Source organism: Ochotona princeps, chromosome 4, assembly GCF_030435755.1.
Source record: "Ochotona princeps isolate mOchPri1 chromosome 4, mOchPri1.hap1, whole genome shotgun sequence".
NCBI classification, from domain to species: Eukaryota; Metazoa; Chordata; class Mammalia; order Lagomorpha; family Ochotonidae; genus Ochotona; species Ochotona princeps.
Genome location: NC_080835.1, coordinates 80,351,374 through 80,375,095, shown reverse-complemented (window position 1 = coordinate 80,375,095; position 23,722 = coordinate 80,351,374). Strand labels below are relative to the sequence as shown.

At 43.3% G+C, this 23,722-nt stretch overlaps 1 protein-coding gene across 2 annotated transcripts in view; it reads right to left on the bottom strand.

Annotated features, from left to right (window-relative positions):
• Positions 1-725: 725 nt before the first annotated feature.
• EXPH5 (exophilin 5) overlaps positions 726-23,722 on the bottom strand; it is a 79,226-nt gene continuing 56,229 nt past the window's right edge. The window contains exons 4-7 of one of the 2 annotated variants that reach the window (XM_004585212.3): positions 15,797-15,845; positions 14,300-14,302; positions 8,352-8,487; positions 726-5,983 (exon numbers count right to left, since the gene is read on the bottom strand). In XM_004585212.3, coding sequence (XP_004585269.2) covers positions 750-5,983; positions 8,352-8,487; positions 14,300-14,302; positions 15,797-15,845 — 5,422 coding nt within the window. In that variant the 3' untranslated portion in view covers positions 726-749. The remainder of the gene's footprint in view (positions 5,984-8,351; positions 8,488-14,299; positions 14,303-15,796; positions 15,846-23,722) is intronic. The other variant, XM_058663947.1, reaches the window with a different exon arrangement.

The window sequence follows — 23,722 nt, the reverse complement described above, 5'->3', positions numbered from 1 at the left end:
GCCTCTATTGTCAGGTGGCCTGCGGGAAAGTCCTTGGCTGATTACAACTCGATCCTCAATAATTCACTTACTCCCTTCTGCACCTCCCCGCTTCCCAAACTGTTTTAGAGGAACTCCTACGAATGTCAAGAGAAGTTCAGGTCCTCATCTGCACCTTCCTGTGCTTCCTGGGCTCCACTACGGATGTAACCACATCCTCTTAGAAAAACTTTCATCTTTGCTTTAAAGGGAGAGAAAAAAACGCACTAACTTTCTAAATGTTGATGAATCACACAGATAAGAAAGTTTACCCCACTGTTATGGTCCCTATATTGCATCTAGTATCATGAATAGAGAGTGTGGACAGGAAGGAAAAATATGATTTGACAGTTGTGCCAGAGGATTAATAAAATTTGTATGTGCTGGTGATACTGTGTAAAAATCAGAATGAACATGTTAAAAATTAGGGGGAGAGTAAAGTCCCAGTCAAAATTTGACCTTGTGTTATGAATTAAAATGAGTTTAGGAAGGCAAGCCAAAAACATATTCAAAGGGAGAAGCACTCAAATCGGAAATTCATTGTTCTGGAATTCAGTAATACACAGGGTGTGGAAGGCAAAAAAAAAAAAAAAAGGAATTTGGGTCATTTCAGTGCAGATATTGCCCAGACTAGATATTTTCATATCTTGTCTTCTCATGGCCACACAGATTAACACTAGAGTCCTATTAAGGTTTCTGTGAAAAACCTTTGTATCTAATCGAGAAAAGTCTCACAGTTCTGATTCTTTGTCGTTTTCATCCAGATAGTATTCATCATCTGTGGTTGTGTCAGTGTCACAGTCTGAATCCATTGGGTCCTCCTCATAGATATTGAGTGGCTCACTGGGGGACAAGTCACCTGGCACCTGACCATCAGGGGAATTTGAGCTTAAGGAATCTGATGGTTTGGGAGAGTTGACTATATCATCTTTTAGGAAGCCAGGGTTCTTAAGAAAACTTGGTTTCCACAATCTACCTTGTGTGAGTGACCTCTTCACATTCTCTAAGAAAGCCAGCTGTTGTTCTTTCCCAAAAATCCCATAGTCAATAGGCCTGGAGATAGAATTGGCGGACCTGGGACCTGCTTTTGTTCTGTCACTATACAAAGACCAATTCTCATTTTCATCACAGGAAGGAAGTTCAGAAACGGATTTGAATCTTCTATTGTACCCATGGTTCACAGAGAACTCATTTCCAAGGGTCAGACAACCCAGGGCATGGTCAAGAGAGGTGTTTTCAGAGAAATGGCGTTCTCTGAGTTTTGCAGGATGACTTTCGTGTAGCACGTCACCATGCACATTGATGCTTTTTAAACTCTTGGAACGATAGAGTTGTGGCTCAGGACCCCCTTGTGGTGATGAAAGATTCCTTTGTCGCCGCTGACAGCTGGCCAGAGGGATGCTTGCTGTCCGTTTCTGGGCAGGCTCCAATGGACAAGGAGGGCTCAGCGTCCTCTGTGGGAGGGAGTAGCCTGGATCCCTGAGGCTGGAAGAGGTGAGCTGGGCCAGGCACCCTGACTCTATTTGAAAAGAGTGAACAGCTGCTGCTGCTGCTTCTTTAGTATTCTCTGACTTGGGTGATCCTGAGATACTTTGATTAAACTCATCCTGATGTTCTTGTGAAATGCTGTTAGACCTCTGATCTCTGCACCCTTTTACAGGAACTTGGAGAGGGCTTTCAGACTTCTTGACGTTCAGCCCAACCTTGCTCAGCATGCCTTCACCTGTGGAGTGTGTAGACTTTGGAATGGGTTCAGGCAACAGTGAGTTGCACTCCAGGCTGCCAATAAACAAGTGGCCAAAGGCAGATCTGTTCACACTCTGGGGGGAGATGGCATCTAGATCTTTTCTGGGGCTTAAATCTTGAGCTGGAGATTTTCTACTTGCTTTAGACATGTCTGCCAATGCATGTTTCACTGAAGATCTTTGTCCTCCCTTTCCTAGATCATCCACCTGGGTTTTATTTCTTTTGTTTCCTCCGTGCAGTAAAGGTTGAGTCCATGTTGGCTTCTGCAGATCCTTGGCAGCCTGCCTGCTCTCTGTTGGGTTCATCTCCTGGCCCCTGGGAGGTAATTCTCTCAATTCAGATCGCACCTTTTTTGTATCTGTTTCATCAGAGCGAGCATCTTCAATAAGCTGTAGCTTATTCAGTGCTGGTATAAGGGCAGAGGCTTGACTTTCAGACTCATGAAGTGCTTTATCAGTCCTGTTTTGGTGTTCCATTCCGATGTTCTCTCGGACTTCCTTAGGCTCTGATCCAGTGGGGCTATCATCTATAGCTGTGTGTGCTTTTGGTGGGCATGTCGCACTCCCAGTGGATGTGATGGCTATAACACCACTTTCTGTACATTCCCCAGAACTCTTTCTGGCTTGGGAATTTTCATCCTTATACTCTGAATGGGCTGAGAGATTCTGGATACCTGAATTAACAGACGGTTGACAATTTTCCGATTTTTCTTCTGTAGCTGTTTCTCCCTGAAGCACCAATGAAATATGCAGGATTTCATTTTGCAATTTTTTCTCACTTTCTTTCCTACTTTCAAGATCACCTAGAGATGTTTTGGCTAATTTATCTGGAAAAAGTTCCTGAGTCTTAGATCCTTCTAGAGAAACAGCTACCTCTGTGGAAGCCACTTCTTGTAAGACAGGTCCTGAAGACCTCCCATTTGGTGATTGTGAGGCAGTTATGTTTTCAATGGAGTGAGAAAGACAGTGGTTGCTCTGAGCAGAGTCAACCAACAAGTGTAGGTCTTCACATGGTTTTCCCGGTAACTCGTGTGTAGAAGAATACAGTTTGTCTTTTCCTAAAGCATCAGGAAATGTTTTGGTACCCGCATGAGGTGATTCTATGAGAGAATCCGCATTTTGTGTATACTGTTGAAGGAGGCTACAGAACTTCTTGCTGGGTTTCCTTGGAAGCGTATAATACACTGAAACCACCTCAAGACACTTTACATTATCTTCATCTCCAGAAACGGAAACCAAACTAGTCGTCTTAAGTTTATGTAATATTTTCCCACTGTCATTTCCTGACACATCTGAACGAAAAGATAAAGGGTCTTTGTTTGAAAGGGAAAGTATACTTGTCCTGGAGGCAGCAATTTTATCAGCTTTTTCCATGCATTCGTGAGGAGATTCCTTTTGCTGGTATCCTTGGGTTAAAAAAGAATCTCTGGTGGCTGAGTCACTTTTGAGAGGGTGCACGACCCTCCCCCAAGGTCCAGGGCTTGCAGCAGCGCTCGTGTCTGATGATCTTTCCCCATCATCTCTTCCAGTTGAGCTGTATGGCTCTGCTGAAGGACACGACACAGTTCTCCTGATGAGGAATGGAAGTGGCCCTTTTCTCACAGAAGCAGATCTAAGGGCTTTCATGTTTGTCTTCCTCTCTGTGGTTATAGTTACTGCTGGGATGGAGCCAGAAGCCACTTGGGAATGTTCATCCCCTGACTCAGGAGAACTGGCGCTGGACTGATGGGCTGCCTGCTTCCCTGCTGGAGCTTCCACATGATTTCTGATTTGAAATGGAAGTGGTCCATTCCTAATAGAAGTCGCCACTATCTTGCTTTCCGACTGGCTGGTATTTCCTGTAGTGCTGGCTGATTTTCTTGGTAATGTACAGTAAATTGTGCCAAGTTCAGAAGCTTTGAGATTTCTTCGCTTCTCCTCACTGAGGCTACTGCTGTCACTTGCAAGCGCTGATCTTTCTGCTTTACTTAACTTCTCAATACAGGATATGCGGGGTCTTACTTTTCCTTTTCCCTTTCCATTCTGGAAAGAAGAGTATGAGTGATATTTGACAGTATCAACTGTGTCATCATCTGTCAGCCTGTGAGTATCATTATCCTTTTGGTTTTCTAAAGAACTTTCAGAAAACAGATTCTTTTGGTTCTGGCTGGCCTTGTCTTTATCTTCTATTTCTCCCAGAGATAGATATCTTCTGTCTGAAGGTCTTCTCCTGGTGGACACTGTAGTAGAAGGAATCACCAGAGAATTAGAGAAAGAATTACGTGGTGGGGAGGAATCTGGTGGTGCACCTGCTGACAGATGGGCAGAATGGCATGAGACACTGTGCTCAGCAGCATCAGTTGTGGGACATGGTTCTCCTTCACTATCTAGAATGACAGGCTCCATTGGAGATGGTGTGTGTGAATTGTCGGTGGGTCCAGAGTTCCAGTGGCTATTTTTAATACTGCTTGAATTATCTTCATGACTTACTTGATTTGAGTTAGGGAACGATGATGGTGTTCTGCTTTCCTGAATGAAATATGGTAGGCAAGTTGCTGAGCCAAGTTTTCCCTTCCCAGGGCAACCCTTATCTTTATTAAGTTCATCTGCTTGAATTTTATTTGTTATATAATTTTTGATGGTATCTTTCCTGGAAACAAGTCTGGGTGCTTTTGCTGAACTCACAGTGGGAGAGGTATTGAAATAAAACTTGTCATTCTTGGCAGATTCCTGACAGAGGGAATTTTGAAACTCAGGTAAAGGGTTACAGCTTGCTGTCTGTGAAACAGGTTGGGGTATGTCACCTATCATGTCTGTCTGGTCCTTCTTGTTTAGTTGTTTATCTTCTTCTGAAATAGAGTCATTCATGTCTTTCTTATTATTCATGGCCTGGATTTCCAATGGAGAATCAACTGAATCTTGGTTGATTACATTGATTTCCACATGGTTTCTTATCGGAAGAGAGACAGGCTTAATGGGAATAATTTTCTGCACAGTGACTGTGTGGTTCTGAAATGGGGGACTCTGAAAATTCCCTTTAACATTAGAAATCTGGGGGAAGCAAGTTTTGAATGGAGATGCCTGAGTCTGAGCAATTCCAAAGGAGTCTTTGGGATGGTTTGGATCAGTCTTGTGGCAAACATCTGATGCTCTGAAATATGTAGACTGGTTCTCAATACCTTGTGATACCTCCATGTTCTCCAGAGAGGACATCTGAAAATCACGCTGCCAGGCATGGGCCCCTTCTTGGCCTCTAGAGAGATCTGTTCCATAACCAGGTGATCCCCGGGGCTGAAAAAGGGCAGTGTGCCCATGCATAGCTGATGCAGCAGCAGCTTCAATGGAAAAGATTTCAAGGTTTCTGTCAGATGGATGGAATGATCGCCTGGTTTGATGAAAATCATACCATACAGAATGCTCTGCCTGTTGGCTCCAAAAAGAACTCTGTGCAAATTTCTTTTCTCTTCTTTGCCCAGAAGAATTGCTCAAGAAAGGCCTGGCAAATGGGTTGTCTTCATGGTAGAATGGCATGTTCTCCGAGTTCTCAAATGTGTCAGGACTCATTGCAGTATCCATAGGAGCATTTAAACCAATGCTTTGACAAACTTGCTGTGAATGGCACAATTCATATCTCCTATTCTCCTGGAAACACCTGGGATTTATATACTGGTCATCAGGGTCAATTTCCATTGGGGAAGGTGCCCCCAAGAACTCTCCTTGGTTCTGCTTATCTCTAGAAGAATCTGATGTGTTCCATATGATGGATGATAAAGGTGTTCGCTTTGGGCTCTGCTGGTGGCATGGTGGTAGAAAACCACTCTTGTTCTCAGTTGTGGCTGGAAAATGCAAGCTTCGTGCTGTGAAATGCCTTGGGGCTAGTGAGGCTGACTGTTGCCTGTCGTCGAAATGCAGAGAAGTGCTACTAAAAGTATTCTTTTGTTGGCGATCCTCTTTTAACATTCTGGGCTCCCTTGTTCTGTACATATCATAAATCGTCCTTGTCCTAGGAGAAAAGGTTTTAAAACGTTCTCTAGGAGTTCCTGGTCTTAGGATGTCATAGATGGACATGTTGGAAGTTTCATTATAGCGATTTTTGTGCTTTCCTGTGACATTACTCTGTGTGTTCTCACTGGGGTGAGAATGGTTGAACTGTGTTCTTGGTCCATAGTTGAAGGGCGTTCTGTTGTTGACTGAGTGTGCAGATTGTTCCTGAGCCAGTTTGCTATCCAAGTCATCTAAAACTAAAAGGAGAATATAAATCATTTTTTTGGCATATGCTTTTAATTCAATGTTAACTTGAATTGTTGAAGGTCCTATTCAAGACAATATGACCTTTTTAAAGTATTTTACCTCTGTATTATCAAAAATGTGATGATTTTGATTTTGTTTCAAAGGCAATCTGATTTTTAGAAAATAGAAATTTACTTTCATATTTTTCAAATTATAGTTTTTCAAAGTAATTCTTCCACAATGCCTTAAAGATATACATATGAGTATATATATATTTTCCTAACTGATTTTTTAATCATGATCTCTTTCAGAACATCTAAATTTATTGTGTCTTTGGTAAGATACGGATAGTATTACACAGCAATTAATAAGATATTGAAGTATTGGTTCTATTGTGAAATAATTAGATAACCATGGTGTTATTTAGCTATGTCTTTCTATTTCTTCCATGTCAATAGGTTGCTGTAATATTTATACTTTCTGGGAGTGTTCCGGAAATAATCTTTAGTCAGTGCAGCTTTAGGTTTCAACCTGTCTCGTCTCAGCCTTGCGGTCATCTTGGAGGTAAATCAGCAGATGGAAGATTTTTCTCTTTCTCTGTTTCTCTCTCTCGGTGTAACTCTGACTTTCAGATAAATAAATCTTTTAAAAAGAGAACAGAAACTATGTAAGTGCAAACCTGTCTTTAAAACATTTGTAAGACATTATTAAAAATAATAAATTAATTAATATAAAAACCATTTGCAACAAAATATCTTTGCTTCTCAGTTTTCCTTTCAAGCTGCTTTCATTTTTTTCCTGTAAAGTCTTGGATTGACTACATAAGCAAATGTAGTTAGAATAGAAAATATAGCAATGTATACCAAAAAAGTAAAATTACCTAGAATCCTAACCAGAGGCAAGTACTTCTTAATATTTCTGTAATGGGATTTTAAGTTATTCAAAGGGTTGATCTATGGCCTGCCACGCTGGCATCTCATATGGATGCTGATTTGAGTTCTGGCTGTTCCATTTCGGATCCAGCTCCCTGCTAATGTGCTTAGCAAAGCAGTGTAAGATAGCCCAAGTCCCTGGACCACATGGAAGTTTCTGGTCCCAGCTTCATGCTGGCTCAGCCTGGCAAAGTCTTGGCTCTTGTGTCTATCTGGGGCATAATCCAAGGATGGCCTATCTCTGTCTTTCCCATTTACTTCTGTAACTGCCTTTCAAACAAACCAATAAACCTCAGAATCAAGTACTCAAAGTTCCTTAGAGTCCCCTATTTACAATTTCTTTCTTTCTTTTTTTTTAAAGTTATATCTCTCAAAGTCAAGACAATGCCTGGGGAGAGTGCTGTGGCATGGCAGCCTAGAGTTTTGCCTGTGGTACTGGCATCCTATGTGGACACAGCTCCTCATTTATAGCCTGGGAAAGCAGTGAAGGATAGCCCAAAGCCTTAAGATCCTAATCCCACATGGGAGAACCAAAAAAAGCTACTGACTCCCAGCTTCAAATCAGCTCAGCTCTGGCCATTTGGGGGCAAACGAGCAGAGGGAAGATCTTTGTCTCTCCTCTGGGTGAATCTGTCTTACAAGTAAAAACATAAATCTTTAAAAACACAAAACAAGACATCAAGGCAATTCCCGCTTTCCTTCTGGACTTTATTTTCAGAGAGCTCTTGTCTTATCTGGTTTCAGGACAGAGGTTTTCTTCCTGGTGGCCATCTCACTAGGGAAGCCTCCAGGGGCCTGTCCTTGGCACTGACTCTCACTGGCTACCTTACCTGACATACACTAATGGGTCGAGTGGCTGTCACTGTCATGGCAAACTAAGCTTAGTTTCTTAAGGTGAAGCGGATGGGTGATTTAACTTTTCCAATGGTCATGTTTGTTTTGAAGTAGAATAACCCACATAAAAGTGAACTTTGATTATATAAAAATAAGGTACATGTTCATTGGTACTTCTAGAGACTGTTTCCGTTTTTATTGTTATCTATACACAAGGTTAATCTTTGAACAGCAATTAGATTTCATCACAGTGCATTTATGCCCTAATCAGGAACAAAGAAAGTCTTCATATAAATAGCAAAGCTTATGGATGTGTTTCCTACGGATGTATTTTCTTCTTACCTGAGGTTAAATTTTAAACGTTGTTACTCTTCCAAACATCTATCAGTCTTGGGTCTTAGACCATTTGCTCTGATTACATTTAATGATACAGTTCTTTCATTTTTATGTTAACAGTATATATCAGTATGTTCTTCAGCTAAGGTAAACAAGAGGACTTCAAAAATGAATCATAGGGTTTGAAGAGTGTTGTGCACTTTAACCCACACTGTAATTATCATTTGTTTCCCCTAAGTATCAGGATTTCCAAAGACAATTTAATACAAGGACTTACCTTGGAAAATCTCGTTCTCCAGGAGTGATGCATCCCAGGCAGGAGGAACGCCACTGCCCTCCCTCATGACTGCTGGCTTGGGGCCAAATGTGCTGTTGACACGTTGGTTTTCCAGAGGTGAACTGAATATTTTTGCCTGTTCATTTAAAAGTAGAACACAAAATATTACTTCTAAACTTTGAGCCAGAACACTTACATGTTTCCCACAAAAGCATCACAAGCTTAAAAGTCCTTGTCTAAGGGTTACAAATCAACTTTCCTAACTTGTTCTTTCTTTCTTTCTCAACTTAAAATATTTTTTTCATGTTTTTGCCATTTGCAACTTAAGGCGGTCTTCTATGTACCCTACAATGATTTTTAAAGAAAGATGTATTTATTTTACTTGAAAGTCAGAATTCCAGAGAAAGAGACAAATGGAGAAAGAAAAATTTTTCTATCTGCTGGTTCACTTCCCAAATGGCTGCTATGGTCAGAGCTGGGAGCCAGCAGCTTCTTCTGCATCTCTCATGTGAGTGCAGGGGAACAAAGAGCAGCATTCTCTGCTACTTTCCTAGGCCATTAGCAGGGAGCTGGGTCAGAAGTGGAGTGGCCTGGACATGAACTGTCACCCAAATGGGATGCCAGCACCATGGTGGAGGATTAGCGAACTATGTCATTATGCCAGCTGCCCTGCAGTGATTTTTTTTTTAATTTTTAACTCATTAGGAAAGATACTGAACCTCTCTCTGCAAAGTTTCCTGCAAGTTCATACTGTACAACACACATTAAGCAGAGACGCCTGTTGACTTGTGCTGGGTGGAGAGATCTCTCCAAAGACACAACGAGTTGAGATTTTAGATTTCCTAACATTGCACTTCTCTCAAGATCCTGTGAGCTGAAGCTCATAGCAGACCTCAGCACTTATGACTGATGGATTTAGAAAACAGTGTTTCTATCCAGGGATCATTTAGAGCCCCAGAACCCTGCTGCCCTGGCCCTTTCTGAGCACGATGAAATCTCTTCAGAATCCACTGGCTGACATAGTCTCTTCATGGTTGGTGTTCTGAGATCAGCAGTTCAGTTGGAGGGATCTCCAAAGAAACTTTGCCTGAGGCCATCCCAGACCTGATTCTTGTGTGTGCTTGCCAGTACGGGGTCTGGCATAGTCCATCGCCCCAATCAGCTTTTGCGCATGTTGGTGGTTGCAACTGCTGGGTCAGTTCTGTTTCCAGCCCTGTCTTCCATGCGAACTGATGGGTGTTGTAGTTCAGCTCGATCCCACCCACTTCATACATTGTCCTCACGCAAACCAGTGGGAGCTGCAGCCTGGTTGGGGTGATTTCCCATAACCCCCACCAGGCCTGCCCCTTACCGTGGTTCCCATGCTTGCCAGAATGTACCACAGACTTGTTCAGTCTGTCCCACCTCCCATTTAGCTCTGGTACTTGTCAGTGGGCATTGAAGCCTAATTCAACCCAACCAACCCTACTATCCAGCCCACACACATACTGGCGGATGCCTTTCTGTCCAGCCACCCCTGCCCCTGTCCTGGTTTTCGTGCTCTCCGGTGGTAGTGGTAAAGGGAGTTAGTTTCCCACCATCTCACTACTAGGCAATAAAAGCTGACGCCTATTCCCAGTCACTGCCTGCAGGATGAGGCTCAAATGTGTTTTGGTAGTAAAATGGTGGCAACCAAACCTTCAGAATCCAAGAGGGATGGATAGATAGACAGACAGACAGACAGGCAGACAGGCAGATACAACACCATCTCTGTGAGCCTTGCCCCTGCTTTGCTGGGCAGAGTTGATGTTCACAGTATTCCCAGCACCACAAGTTTCAGTCTCCTCTGCAATCTAGCAAACCAAGCATTTAAACACATACAATCGAGGCCGTGGAAATAGAGTGAGCTCTAAAATGATTAAGAAAAGAGTGTTCTCTTTTTTTATCTTGGGCATCTAGCATGGTATCTCATATATAAGCAGCTGATTAACATCAAATCGGAGACTATTCGCACAATCACATTCCTTCTGGACTTCTCCAAGACATTTTTGTGTATTTTTTCTCTTTCCTCATGGTTGAACAGAATTACATGTCTATTAATACCATATGCTTTTTATATCTTTTCTTATTGGATTCTTAAAACAGATTTGTAAATTAGATAGGGCTTGTCATTCCCATTTTGTAGATGAGAAAATCAGGTATTAGGTAAGTGTCTTACTTAAGTCCCACGAATAATATGTACGGTAACATTGGCCACTTACTCACACTCTTATGCTTGGTTCCCAATTCTGGTTTTTCTGTTACATATTTTTGTTATTATTTTATTAATGTACATATTTCAGCTAGATGGTAAACTTTCTAGACAGAGAGAAGCCTTGACTTAAATATTCCATGCCCTTCATTGCCTGTAGTTTATGATATTCTCCATGCAGTTATGAATTACTAATGATATAACCAAAGTATTTAAGGGCATATATGGGGCCGGCTTTGTGGCACGGCAGGTAAAGCTGTTGTCTGTAACACTGGCATCCCAAATGGGTGCCTGTTCATGTCCCGGCTGTTCCACTTCTGATCGAGCTCCCTGGGAATAGCCTGGGAATAGCAGCAAAGGATGACTAAGTGTTTAGGACCCTGCTACCCACGTGGGACACTCAGAAAAAGCTCATTGTTTTTAGCTTCTGCTTGTCCCAGCCCTGGCCACTGTGGACATCCTAGGGAGTGAACAACAGATAAGGATTGATTTCTCTCTCTCTCTCTTCCTCTGTTTATGCCTTTCAATTAAGTAAAAAAATAAAATTTAAGAAATTCATATATATGATTATAACAGAAATTGAAATACTGAAAATTTACAGAATTAAAACTGAGAGAAACACATTAGGGATACGTTCAGTTGATGTAGCAAGTAAAGCCACTGCCTGTGGTGTCAGCATCTCGTATGGGCACTGGTTTGAGTTCTGGCTGCTCTACTTCTGATTCAACTCCCTGCTAATGTGCCTGGGAAAACAGCAGAAGATGGCTCAAATCTTTGGGCCGTTGCATTTATGTGGCAGACTTGGAAGAAGCTCCTGATTCATGGCTTCATTCTGGTCCAGCTCTAGTCATTGCAGCCATTTAGAGAATGTTTTAGTGGACTAAAGGTCTTTCTCTCCCTCCCCCTCTCTCTTTTCCTCTTTTTTTCTCTCTTCCTTTCTCTATAACTCTTCCTTTCAAACGAACAAATCTATTTCAAAATCACATTGCAGCAGCTCAGTGCAGTGGCTAGACACATGGGCTCTACATAGGTTGCAATTCTGGCTCTGCCGGTTAATACTAACTGGCTTTGGGCAGATTACTTAACCTCTCTGTACCTCAGTTTCTTTGCTGGCAGAATGAAAAAGAAAAGAAAACCATAGAAACAACATTACTGACCTTTTAGTTGGCATGAGGATCAAGTGGATTAGTAATTCAAAAACACAAGTGTCTAGTTAGAAAGTCCTTATTGTTAACTACTAGTATTCTTTTGTGGTCATAGAGAATTCCAGGATGGCTCTTATTGATGTCTGTAAGCCAATGAGCCAATGAGAAAAGAGGCTGCAGTCTCAAATCCTGGGTTACTCTCTCAAATATAGTACCTAAGATAGGCTAAGCAGGGGTAAATATTGTTCAACAGTGCATTAAACCCCCAGTTGAGTCCCATGTGGCGCATGTTGGAGTGTCTGGTTTGAGTCCCAGTACCTCCATTTCCGATCCAGCTTTCTGTTAATGCTTCCTAGGGAGCAACAACTGATGGTTTAAATACTTGGGCCCCTGCGACCCACAGGAGAGATCTTAATACAATTCCAGGCTCCTGGCTTTGGTATGCCTCAGCAATGGCTGTTGAGGCATCAGGAGAACGGAACCAAAAAACAGAAGATCTTTCAATCTCTCTACCTTTTACTGTCTCTCTTCCTGCTTTTCAAGTAGATGAAAATAAATAAAATATAAAAAACGGGCTAAGTAAAATGAGGAGTTTTACATAGCTCCAATTCACCATACCGATAAGTGTCTGCAATTCCGACATGGCCAGACAAACACGCCTTCTGCCACAGAGTAACCTCAGTATAATTGAGAGCCTCCTCAGGCAGCCAAACCTGCAGAACAGCTGTTGGAGCTGAAACCCAAGCTCACTGATGTTATCAAATGGCTTGGTAAAGTCAACAAATTAATTTTTCAAGGTGTTCCTTAATTTGTTCTGTGTCTGTTTTTCTACACAGGTCACATCCTCCAATGTACCTCTGGCTTCACCCATTGATTTATTCTTTCAGTTGTGGAGTGCTCAGGTTGGATTGGGCAGCAGGCATGCATAGGTGAGTGTGACACTGTCCCTGACTCAGAGAGCTCACCTAGGCCTAACGCGTAAGTGGGAACTGCAGGGGTTCTTAGGGTCACAGGGCAAGGCTTAGCTGGAATTTGTTCAGCTGTGAGACCATCAGTTTTGCCTCTATTCTCAAAGATGGCGGCTACGCTGACATTGGATTCTGCACCTGAAAGGAGATGGTTTGTCACTGGAGACCATTTGTTCTCCAGGGACTATTTTCCAATATCTGGAGACATCTACAGATACTAACACCCCACTCTACAATATTCAGGGCAGCCTTTGTCCAACAGAGAAGTATAACCTACAAAGTCAGTAGTGCTGAAGTTAACAGAAATCCTGGGCTGCATGATCTCTAAGTTCTCCACAGTTCTAAAAATTTTATTTTCTAACAATTTTTGCTTTTTTAAACATTATGCAAATGTTTAAACAATAGCTTCATTTGTTCTGAGTGGAAGGTCATCCACTAACACAATCTTACACAAAGTCCTAGCTCTCCCTTAAAACATTTCTATCAGGATGCCAACTATGTGATGGAAAACTCATTGCCTCAAACATTGGCAAGAATCCCTGTAGCTCCCATGATTAACTACCAGTTCTCTGTGGGATAAGGGAGTAAGGATCTTTATAAATAAATAGTGAAAAAACCTACAAATCATACAAAATTCTATTTAGTACTTTCATTATTTTCTCTGTCCTACTTTGAAAAAAAATTTTTTTAAACTTTTTGTCTTGAAAAGGAGGGAGGGTGGTAGGGAAGAAGGGACAAAGCAAGAGAGAGAGGAAAGGAGGGAGGGAGGGGGGAGAGAGAGGAGAGAGAAAGAGACTTCCACCAGCTGGTTCACTTCCCAGTATCTACAACAGCCAGGGTTATTACAAGGCCAGGATACAAAAACTTAACCTTAGTCTCCCACCTGGGAGGAAGGAACCCAAGCATTGAGCCATTCTCTGCTGCCTCCTATGATGCAATAGCAGAAACCTAGTCAGAAGCAGAGGTGCCTGAATTCAAAGGTGGGACTTTGCTATGAGATGTGTGTCACCCAAATGGCAGTTTAACCCATTGGGCCACAATGTCTCTCCCCAACTTTCTTTATTAAGAGAAGTCTTCAAAACAATCATAAAAAATGTGTTTTATTAGGAGACCATGCATGGATTTTGCCCCAACGTAAACTTATCTTTTTTTTTTAAAGATTTATTTATTTTGTTACAAAGTCAGATATACAGAGAGGAGGAGAGACAGAGAGGAAGATCTTCCGTCCGATGATTCACTCCCCAAGTGAGCCGCAACGGCCGGTGCGCGCCAATCCGAAGCCGGGAACCTGGAACCTCTTCCGGGTCTCCCACGCAGGTGCAGGGTCCCAAAGCTTTGAGCCGTCCTCAACTGCTTTCCCAGGCCACAGGCAGGGAGCTGGATGGGAAGCTAGGCTGCCGGGATTAGAACCGGCACCCATATGGGATCCCGGGGCATTCAAGGTGAGGACTTTAGCCGCTAGGCCACGCCGACGGGCCCAGTAAACTTATCTTTTAATTCATTTTCTCCATGAATTTTCTGAAATATCCTTGCTGCTATTAACTGAGAACAGCAATCTCTGGCTTCAGTTTCATTGTTTGCCTAGTTGTTCCATTTGAGACTCACCTGCTCTGAGCCATTAAATGGGTAATACAAGCAGCAATCAAGAGTATCCAAGAAAGCATCAATAAATCCACAAGCTGGATTTTCAAATCCTGAGAATGCCAAACTAGCACTACTGTTTTATTGTTTCTAGGCATTTGTATTTCTTCTCTTAGGTTTCACCTATTTCCGTTTCCATGGGAAACTCAAGAGGACAGAAGTGTCCTGGAAGAAGCTCTATGCTCTGGGCACAGCTGCACATGGAAGATGTGCTGTTTTAGTCCATTGTTTATCAAAGCAGAATCTCTGCAAGCAGCACTGGGGTCCATGTGCAAACTGGGTTTAGGCTAATGAGCTATTAGTATTATTCACTCTTGGCTGTGGAATTCAGAGTCCAAGGTTTTCTAATCATGACTTGACCATTTACTAGTATGGCACTGATCGTGATCTTTAAAAGCTCTAAACATCAGTTCTTCATCTTTAAAATATGGATAATAAGAGTGTCTACCTCATCGACTTTTCTCTAGGGATTAAAGCTGATGATGACTGTGAACAGCCTTTAAGAGTAACAGCTGTGGGTGCCAGGGTCACAGTTGGACAGAAGCACAGACAAGAGAGATACAGGTTCAGTGTCATCATCTAGAGAGAGCCAGCATTGCTCTCAGAGGACAAGAGGACTCATTTTGGGTTTTGACACAGAGAAGTTACGTATACATTAACTCTGAGAGCATTCTATTCCATTCTTTTTGGGAAAAGGGAAAGAAAAATAGGTACTAGAACCAAGGCCACCGGCAATGGAAGATGTCTCTTCCCTGTATTCTTTACTATAATTATTTTGTTTTATGACACAGTTTAATAGGCATTGGGGTTTTCCCTGGGGTTTCCCCAGGTTCCCTCCACACTCCACTGATTTCCCCTCCAGTTTCACAATGGGGTCTTTCATTAACTTTCACAAGTCCATCTCCTCCTTGTATTCTTAAGTTCCTTCCAAAACTCTACCTTTTATCTTCAAAACTTATGTTACACAGAAAGTTTGGAGACATGCCTACACCCAAAGTGAATAAGCAGAAACAGAAAGCTTAAAGCTCCTGAATTTCAATGAACACACTCATACGTTTACCCTTAAACCTTTAGTTGGGTGCATCTCTTACTGTGGCCACATGCATCTGGTGCTTTAATGGTTCCCTCTTGGAGTGCAAACAATGATCACATTCAGAAAGCATCCAGTCTGGGCTCGCTAATGCACCTGCAAAGCGACTGTGACTGCCCAACCCTTTAGGACTACACAGGAGTGGTGGTGTGGCCTTACTCCTTCCTAGCAGAGCCTACCATTTGCACATTGCAGTATCAAAGCCACCTGGAAATCAACCACGACTGGGAAATTTCGTACTTCCCGGAGAAATCTCAACTTCCACAGTATGTTTATGACTGAACCAATGGGAACTCTACTCAAATAGCAGCCCATTTGGGATTTCATCAATGGAGTTTCTTGGCATAGCCTCCAACTCCCTGGCTACTCACCACAGACGTTCCCTTCAGAGAGACAGGAGGTTCTAGACGGCCATCACACCTGTGGAGAAAATTTCAAACAATTTCTTTGAAGAAAAACTTAATGCTTTTTTACCAGGGGAAAAATTAGCCTGTTTACCAATAAGTGTTAATAGCTTAAGATATGGGAATATTATGTGATATTGCCATATGTATATATATGCATTTTACTATGTTCAAATCAGGACAGGTTTATTAATGCAAACATTTATCATTTCTTTTTCTAAGAACATTCAGAAACCTTTCTTCTAGCATTACTGAAATATACAGAACATTATCATTGTCTATTGTATGTATATGTATACACACTATACATTATGTATAGTAACTCTACTATACACACCCATCAGAACTTATTCTCTTTTCTCCTTTCTAATCATAGAGTCCTCTTTTTAAAAAAATTAAGATTTATTTATTTATTTGGAAGGCAGAGTTATACAGAGAGAGGGAGAGGAGAGAAAGCGAGGGAGAGGGAGTAAGAGGGATCTTCCATTTGCTGATTCACTCATCAAACGACAGCAAAAGCTACGGTTGGGCCAGGTCAAAACCAAGAGCCAGGAGTTCCATCCTGGTTTCCCACATGGTTGTCAGGGGCCCAGTTAGTAGGCCATCTTTTTCTGCTCTCACAAGTGCATTAGCAGGAAACGATCAGAAGTGGAACAGTTGGAGCTTGAAAAGGTTCCTATATGGGATGCTGGAGTTGCAGGCCTCTGCTTAACCTATTACATCACAGTCCTGGCCCTAGGGCCCTCTTTCTTAACCAGTATGGTGCACTGATGCAAATAGAAAGCATACTTTCTATCTATGTTTGTTTTAAAGAGTAATTAAGTCAGGATCAGACTTAACAATCTACAAGAGGATTGTTTAGAAAGTAAACCCTATTAAACTTGCATAAGGATATTTAGTTTTGTAAAGATGATTGACTTATTATAAAACATTTGGGAAGTGAACAAATGATTTTATGTTTACATTACTTCTTTCAAATTCAGATAGAATGGACAACTTATAAGATCTATATCTGAAATTGAGGTAGATTTTTTAAAAAAGATTCTTTTAATTTTTTATTGGAAAGCCAGAAATAGAGAGAGGAGAGACAGAGAAGAAGGAAGGTCTTCTGTCTGCTGGTTCACTCTCAGTGGCTGCAATGGCCGGAGCTGAGCCAAGCTGAAGCCAGGAGCCAGGAGCTTCCTTCCGGTCTTCCACATGGGTGCAGGGTCCCAAGGTTTTGGGCTGTCCTTGACTGCCTTCCCAGGACACAAACAGGGAGCTAGATAGGAACCAGTACCCATGAAATCCCGGTGCATGCAAAGCAAGGATTTTAGCCACTAGGTTACTGCGCCAGGCCCAAGGTAGATTTTAATCTTTTAAATCTATAATACTATGTTAATGGGTGTTCTCTCTGAATGTCAAACCAAAACAAATTTTTTTTCTGCCCCAGACCAAAATTGTATTGATTATGACTCAGAGTCCTGTCTAAAATCTGTTTTTTTCCATTAAGAGAATAGCAAGGAGAATCAAGAATTCAAGGAACTGGGATTCTCAGATCAGTCAAAAGTCATAAGGTACAGCTGTCCTTCATTCAAATTCCTACTGTTTTACTGTTCATTCAAGTTGATCATAAAGCCAGGCAGGATAGATTTGTGACACAGCAGGTTAAACTGACACTCGCAATACTGGCTTCCCATATCAGTGCGTTGGTGTGAGCCCTGGACACTCCACTTTTAATCCAGCTTCCTATTAATGTGTTTGGGAAGGCAGTAAAGATGGCTAGGTATTTTGGACTCTACCATTCATGTAGAAGATGTGACTCTTGGCTCCTGGCTCCTGGCTCCAAGCTCCTGGCTCCTGGCTCCTGACTTTGGCCTGGCTCAGTCCTACTTATTCCAGTCATTTGGAGTCATTGGATGGAAAATCTCTCTCTTTCTCTCGCTTTCTCTCTGTCTTTGTTTCTCTTTCAAATAAATGAACAGATGAATAACCAAATATTTTTTAAAACTATGGAGCCAAATGATTTTGTATTTTAAAATTACTTCTATGTATTTAGTAGTTTATGTCGAATTTCAAATAAATTAAAATTAATATCATGGATTTGTTTCATATTATTCGAAAATACTACCTCTACTAATAACAGCTACAAGTCAAAACACAGGTTGAATAGCCTTGATCCAAAGTGCTTGGAACCAGAAGTATTCCAGATTTCAGATGTTTCGAATTTTGGAATCTTTGCATTTACATTACAAGATATCTTAGGCATGGGACTCAAGTCTAGACATGACTGTGTTGCTAATACATCTCATACACATACCTCTAGGGCAATGCTTTTGTGTTGCTATGATCTGACATTACCTATCACATGAGGTTAGGTGTGGAATTTTCCATTTGCAATGTCCTCTCAGCCCTCAAAGTTTCAGATTCTGGTGCACACTGGACTTCAGCTTTTGGAGTGGATTCTTTTATTTTCAGATCTTCTCTATGTATACATTTATTGAATCCTGAAAACCTGTCTATGATCTTGGCTCTCTGGTGGCAGGCAGGACTTAAGAGCAGTACGCCACCCCACCACAGACTGGGCTTGGGAACCCACGTGTTCCCTGGCACTGGTACTGTGGATGGTTCAAAGAGGGGGATATGGGATGGGGATGTATGGGAGGGAGGCCTGCTGATGGAGTATATTGCAGATGAGGAATGACTTCTGGGGAATTTCTATTGACAAGGCCACTGTAATTGCAAGTAAGCAAGGGGGCTGAGATTGAGCAGTTTGGAGGGGGGGAATCCGGAGAACCTTTCTGGGTCAGACTTATGCACCTGCCCAAGTGGGAGACCTGAGTTGGGAAAATGCCTGGTTGGAGAGCTAAGGGGATGCCCTAGCTGGGTTGTGGTTCCCACTGGTGAGTGCGAAAGCTGGAATGGGGATGGCGATCTGGGCTAGATATGACTGCAGTGTCCCTTGGCATGGATATGGACTGGGTTTGGGGTGTACTGGATTGGGCTAGTACTCCAGCACCCATTGGTGCTCAGGAGAGCCAAGGTGGCGTAGGATTGGCTGAGCTAGGTATCAGTTCCTGCTGAGTCATGTGAGTGCTGTGTCTGGGCATACACCAGGTGACAACACTCAACACTAAGAACCAGAATGGGTGGGCCTGGCAAGATGGCCTAGTGGTTAAATCCTTGCCTTGCATTCTCCAGGATCCCATATGGGTGCTGCTTTGTATCATGGCTGTTCCACTTCCCATCCAGCTCCCTGCTTGTGGCCTGGGAAAGCAGTAGAGGATGGCCTAAAGCCTTGGGATCCATGCACCCATGTGGGAAACCCAGAAGCTCCTGGGTCCTGGCTTTCTATCGGTTCAGCTCAGGCCATTGGGACCACTTGGGGAGCGAACCAGCAGACAGAAGATCTTTCTCTCTGTATTTCCTTCTCTATGTAAATCTGTCTTTTGATAAAAATAAATAAATCTTTTGTTTTAAAAGAGCCAGAATTGGTGTGGACTGATTGGATAAGACCACTGTTCCTGCCAGGACAGGGGGTGGACTAAGTCATTCTGGGCTGAGGACCTACCAGTGTGTGCATCTGCCATTGGAAGGAGACCTGACAGAGGAGCTTGGGAAATTCCTTTGTTAGGATGCAGTCCCAGCAAGTGAGTGCAAGAACCAAGGCTGGGAGCAGCTCAAACCAGGTTAGGTTTCAGTACTCGCTGGTTTAAGTGTGGGTCAGGTCTGGGGATAGGCCAGGCTGGGCCAGTTTGTAACACCTAGAAGATTTGAGAGAACCAAGACGGGGTACATGATAGGTCAGGTCAGGTCACAACATCAGCCAGTTCACATTAGGGCCGGGACTGGGGGCTGGCCGGGCTGGCCTAGGTTACAGCACCCTCCAGCATGAGCTGGAATTGGGGGAAGACAGGCAAGGCCAGGCTGCAGCACCCACTGGCAAATGCCGAGTTGAGGCAGGCCTTAAAAGACTGGGCTGCGGTACCCACCAGCACACGTGAGACCTGTGTGTGTAGGGGGAATAGAAACCTGGTAAGGGGGCAGCAGGGGCTCCCGTGCTAGGCTACCACTCACACTGGTGAGTGCAAGAACTGGGACAGGGGGCAGACTAGGTCCGGCAGGGCCACAACACCTGTTGTCCTGCATGTGAAGTAGGTTAGGGGTGCACCCATTGGTGTACACATGAGTCAGAGTAAGCGCAGGGTGGCTGGGCTTTGTCATGGCACTAGCTGATTAGCAGGCAAGTTCTGGGACTGGGGGCACATTCTGTCTAGCTGGACTGCAGAACCACCTGGAAAGTGCAAGATCCGGGACTGGGAGTGGGCCTTGTAGGGAAACTGTGGGTACCTCTCTGATGGGTTGCAGCTCCCACTGGTGAGCATGAGAACAAAGTTTGGGGCTGGGCCTGGCTAGATAAGCAGTGGCACCTGCTGGCACAAGGGTGGGCTGAAGAGTGGAGTTGGTTCAGTTGAGCTAAACTCCAATGCCCATTGACATGTAAAAAAGCTGAATGGGATGTGGGACAGCCTGGATTAGTCTGCTGCACATGGTGGGCCTGGTTTGGGTTACTGGGGGTAGCTATGACTAGGCTTCAGTTCCCACTGGTGTACATGAAGGTCAAGTGTGTGGGGGGCAGGATTGGGCTAGGCCACAGCAACCACTGGTACACTAAAAGATGGGGCTGGAGACAGGACTGACCCAGCAATTGCAACTACCAGTGCGTGTAGGCTGATGTGTGTGATGGACTGAGCTGAACCCTGTACTGACAAGCACACACAAGAGATGGGTCTGGGATCATTTCAGATGAGGTTTCTTTGGGGATCCCTCCAACTGAACTGCTGGACTCAGAACTCAAACCGTAGGGAGAACTGCAGGATCTGTGGTCTGAGTGTGGAGTGTATATGTCAGAACTGGGCCTCCTCAGTGGCTTAGAGCAATGGACGGCATACCCATTGCTCTAAGATGCACATGGAGCATATAGTAGTCCATTGGGGCCTGCAGAGATGCACACAGAGCATATAGTAGTCCATTGGGGCCTGCAGAGGACATCTGGTACCATAGCAGAGGAAGGAGAGCAGAACAAATTGGTTTGTATTGCCAAGTGTTGGCAGCAAATATCTGGGCAAATGGAGACTGTAAGGTAGACTATGTCAGCCAATGGACCTTGGAAGGATTTTCTTATCCTTGGATTGGCAAGATTGACAGCATCTCAGAACTATCAAAACCACTTGAGCAGAACCCTCAGAGCATGCTCCATATTGGAACCCTAGGATGACATTGGGTGGCTGTTCTCCATTCCTGGGTACCGAGGTGGCTGGGAGGCTGGCTGTGGCTTTTTCCTTTCTCTCCCTCCTTCCCCCAGATACAGGAAAAAGAAAAAGATAATTTGGAAACAATGGTCTCACCCACTTTCTCCTAATCCTTGATCCTTCCCACCCTACTCGACTGTATACAGCATCAAAAATAAACTTTCAAAAATGTATTTACTTATTGAAAAGCAGAGATACAGAAAGAAAGCTAGACTTACAGAGAGATTTTTCCATCTGCAGGTTCACTCTCCAAATGACTGCAATGACCAGGACTGAGCCAGACCAGACCCAGGAGCCAGGAGCCCCATCCAGGTCTCCCAAGGGGCTCAAGTATTTGGACGATCTTTGTTGTTTTCTTAGGTGAATTAGCAGGGGGCTCCTACCAACTAAGTTGTTTCTGATGGGTATGACTTTCCCTTGTAGAGGGAATTCAAGCAACCGTAGTGCCATATCAGCTATGCTGGTACAAGTTCTCCGGCCTTAGCGATTTCAAAGGAAAAAAGATATCCGTCTTCCACATTTACTCCCAAGACCTACTGATGCCATGTCTTAGAGATATCCCTACTTTTTTGTTTCTAATAATTCAGCCTAATATTAAACATCCACAGGGTTTTCTTCTGGATTCTTCTCCAATCTCCACACCACCAAATAGGAAGCTTTGAAATGTAACTTTGATTTTATCAAGCTACTGTCTAAAAACCTTATAAGGTATTATCCAAAATATTCACCTGACACAGACTTCCATGTGGCACATCTGCCCGATGGCCCTCACGCTTCAAGCCTCATTTCCCTATACCCCATTCCTCCATAGGTATTTGTTCTTTAGATTCAGCAAGTTCAGCCCTATGATTTTATTTTCTTTCCACATTATTGAAGACACCATTTGGAAATTCTCATCTAAGGGTAGGGTAGGGCTAAAGTATATAAATTTTCTCACCAGAATCCTAAGTGATATTCCTCCAACTGTTGATGAGGCATACTTTACTCACTGTGGAGCTCCCCCTGGACAGCCACAGTCTGAACCCTATATATCCAACATGACCCCCACATTCGCCTTCCCTCTATAACCTCTTATTGGATCAATTGACAAACCAAAAAACATATCATAAACAAAACAAAACGAAAAACAAAATCCAACCATATTTCCGCTTCTCCCTGTCTTTACTTTAGTTAAACCATTTATCATTTCTTCAATTATATTATTGCAAGAGTCCCTTACTTGTCCTTCCTTCTTCAGGTTTTGTGCCAATCTGATCCATTCTCTAGAGCTGGCCAGAGTGATCAGTAGACACTGAGTGATATACAGCTCTGCAGACTTTCACTTGCTCTCAGGTGGAAGTTAGAATTCTTGTCGGTATGCATCAGGCCTCATGTGATCTCCGCATACTTTCCAGGCTCATCATTCACCTTCCTGAAGTTCTTCTGCTATGAGGTCTTCATAGACCTCTGGGCTTTTGCACATATTGTTTCTTTGCTTTTCTTCTATCTCTTTGGATGACTAACTCACACTTGGAGAAGCATCATGTCATCTTCTCTCAGACATCTCCCTAGACTTAGTGTAAAATATGTACCCCCTGGACCCGGCGGTGTGGCCTGGTGGCTAGGGTCTTCGCCTTGGACGCCCCGGGATCCCATATGGGTGCCGGTTCTAGTCCCGGCAGCTCCACTTCCCATCCAGCTCCCTGCTTGTGGCCTGGGAGGGCAGCTGAGGACGGCCCAGGGCTGTGGGACCCTGCACCCGCATGGGAGACCTGGAGGAGGTTCCTGGTTCCTGGCATCGGATCGGCGCGCACCGGCCCATTGCGGCTCACTTGGGGAGTGAAGCATCGGTTGGAGGATCTTCCTCTCTGTCTCTCCTCCTCTCTGTATATCCGGCTTTCCAATAATAATAAAATCTTTAAAAAAAAATATGTACCCCCTCCTAACTGCTCCCACAGCATACACATTTTCTCTGTCTTAGCAGTATTCTTCTATGTTCCATTACTTCCTTTTTGTTGTCTTCACAAAACCAGTGCCTATGAAGTCAAGAACTGTGTCTCTGTGCTTGTGCTCCACAGTGTCCTCCAAGCAGTTTTTGTTGAATAAATGAATGCATGGTGCTGCACATGGTCTTCTCCTAGTGATTTTGTTGAATTAGTGAATGAATGCATTCATTTTTATCCTTGCTACACTTGCTCTTCCTTTTATACCCTTTATGTTTGTCTGCGTAGTTCTGCATATCACAACCAGAAAGTTTGTGTCTTCTTGTTTTTCACTCCCCACTTCCAACTTACAGGTACCTGTGATTTCCCATTCTAAATCCTGTACAAATCTACCCATTTTCTTTGCTTTCTTCATTGAGTCTCTCTTTCAGAGGTGGAAAATGTCCAGCCTACAGGCCATATAAGGCCCCAAAAATCATTAGGTCTGGCTCTGCCAAGATAACCACAAGCGGTACCCAAAATCAAACAACGCTGCAGCAGGCTAATTTTTAAGTGCTAGTTTTGTGTGACTCATATGTAGTGTTACAGATATCTAAATGGACTTGGCAGAAAAATGGTTCTATACCCTTTGTAGACTGTGTAGAACATGGTCTGAATAGTCTCTTACCTGTTCTCTGACT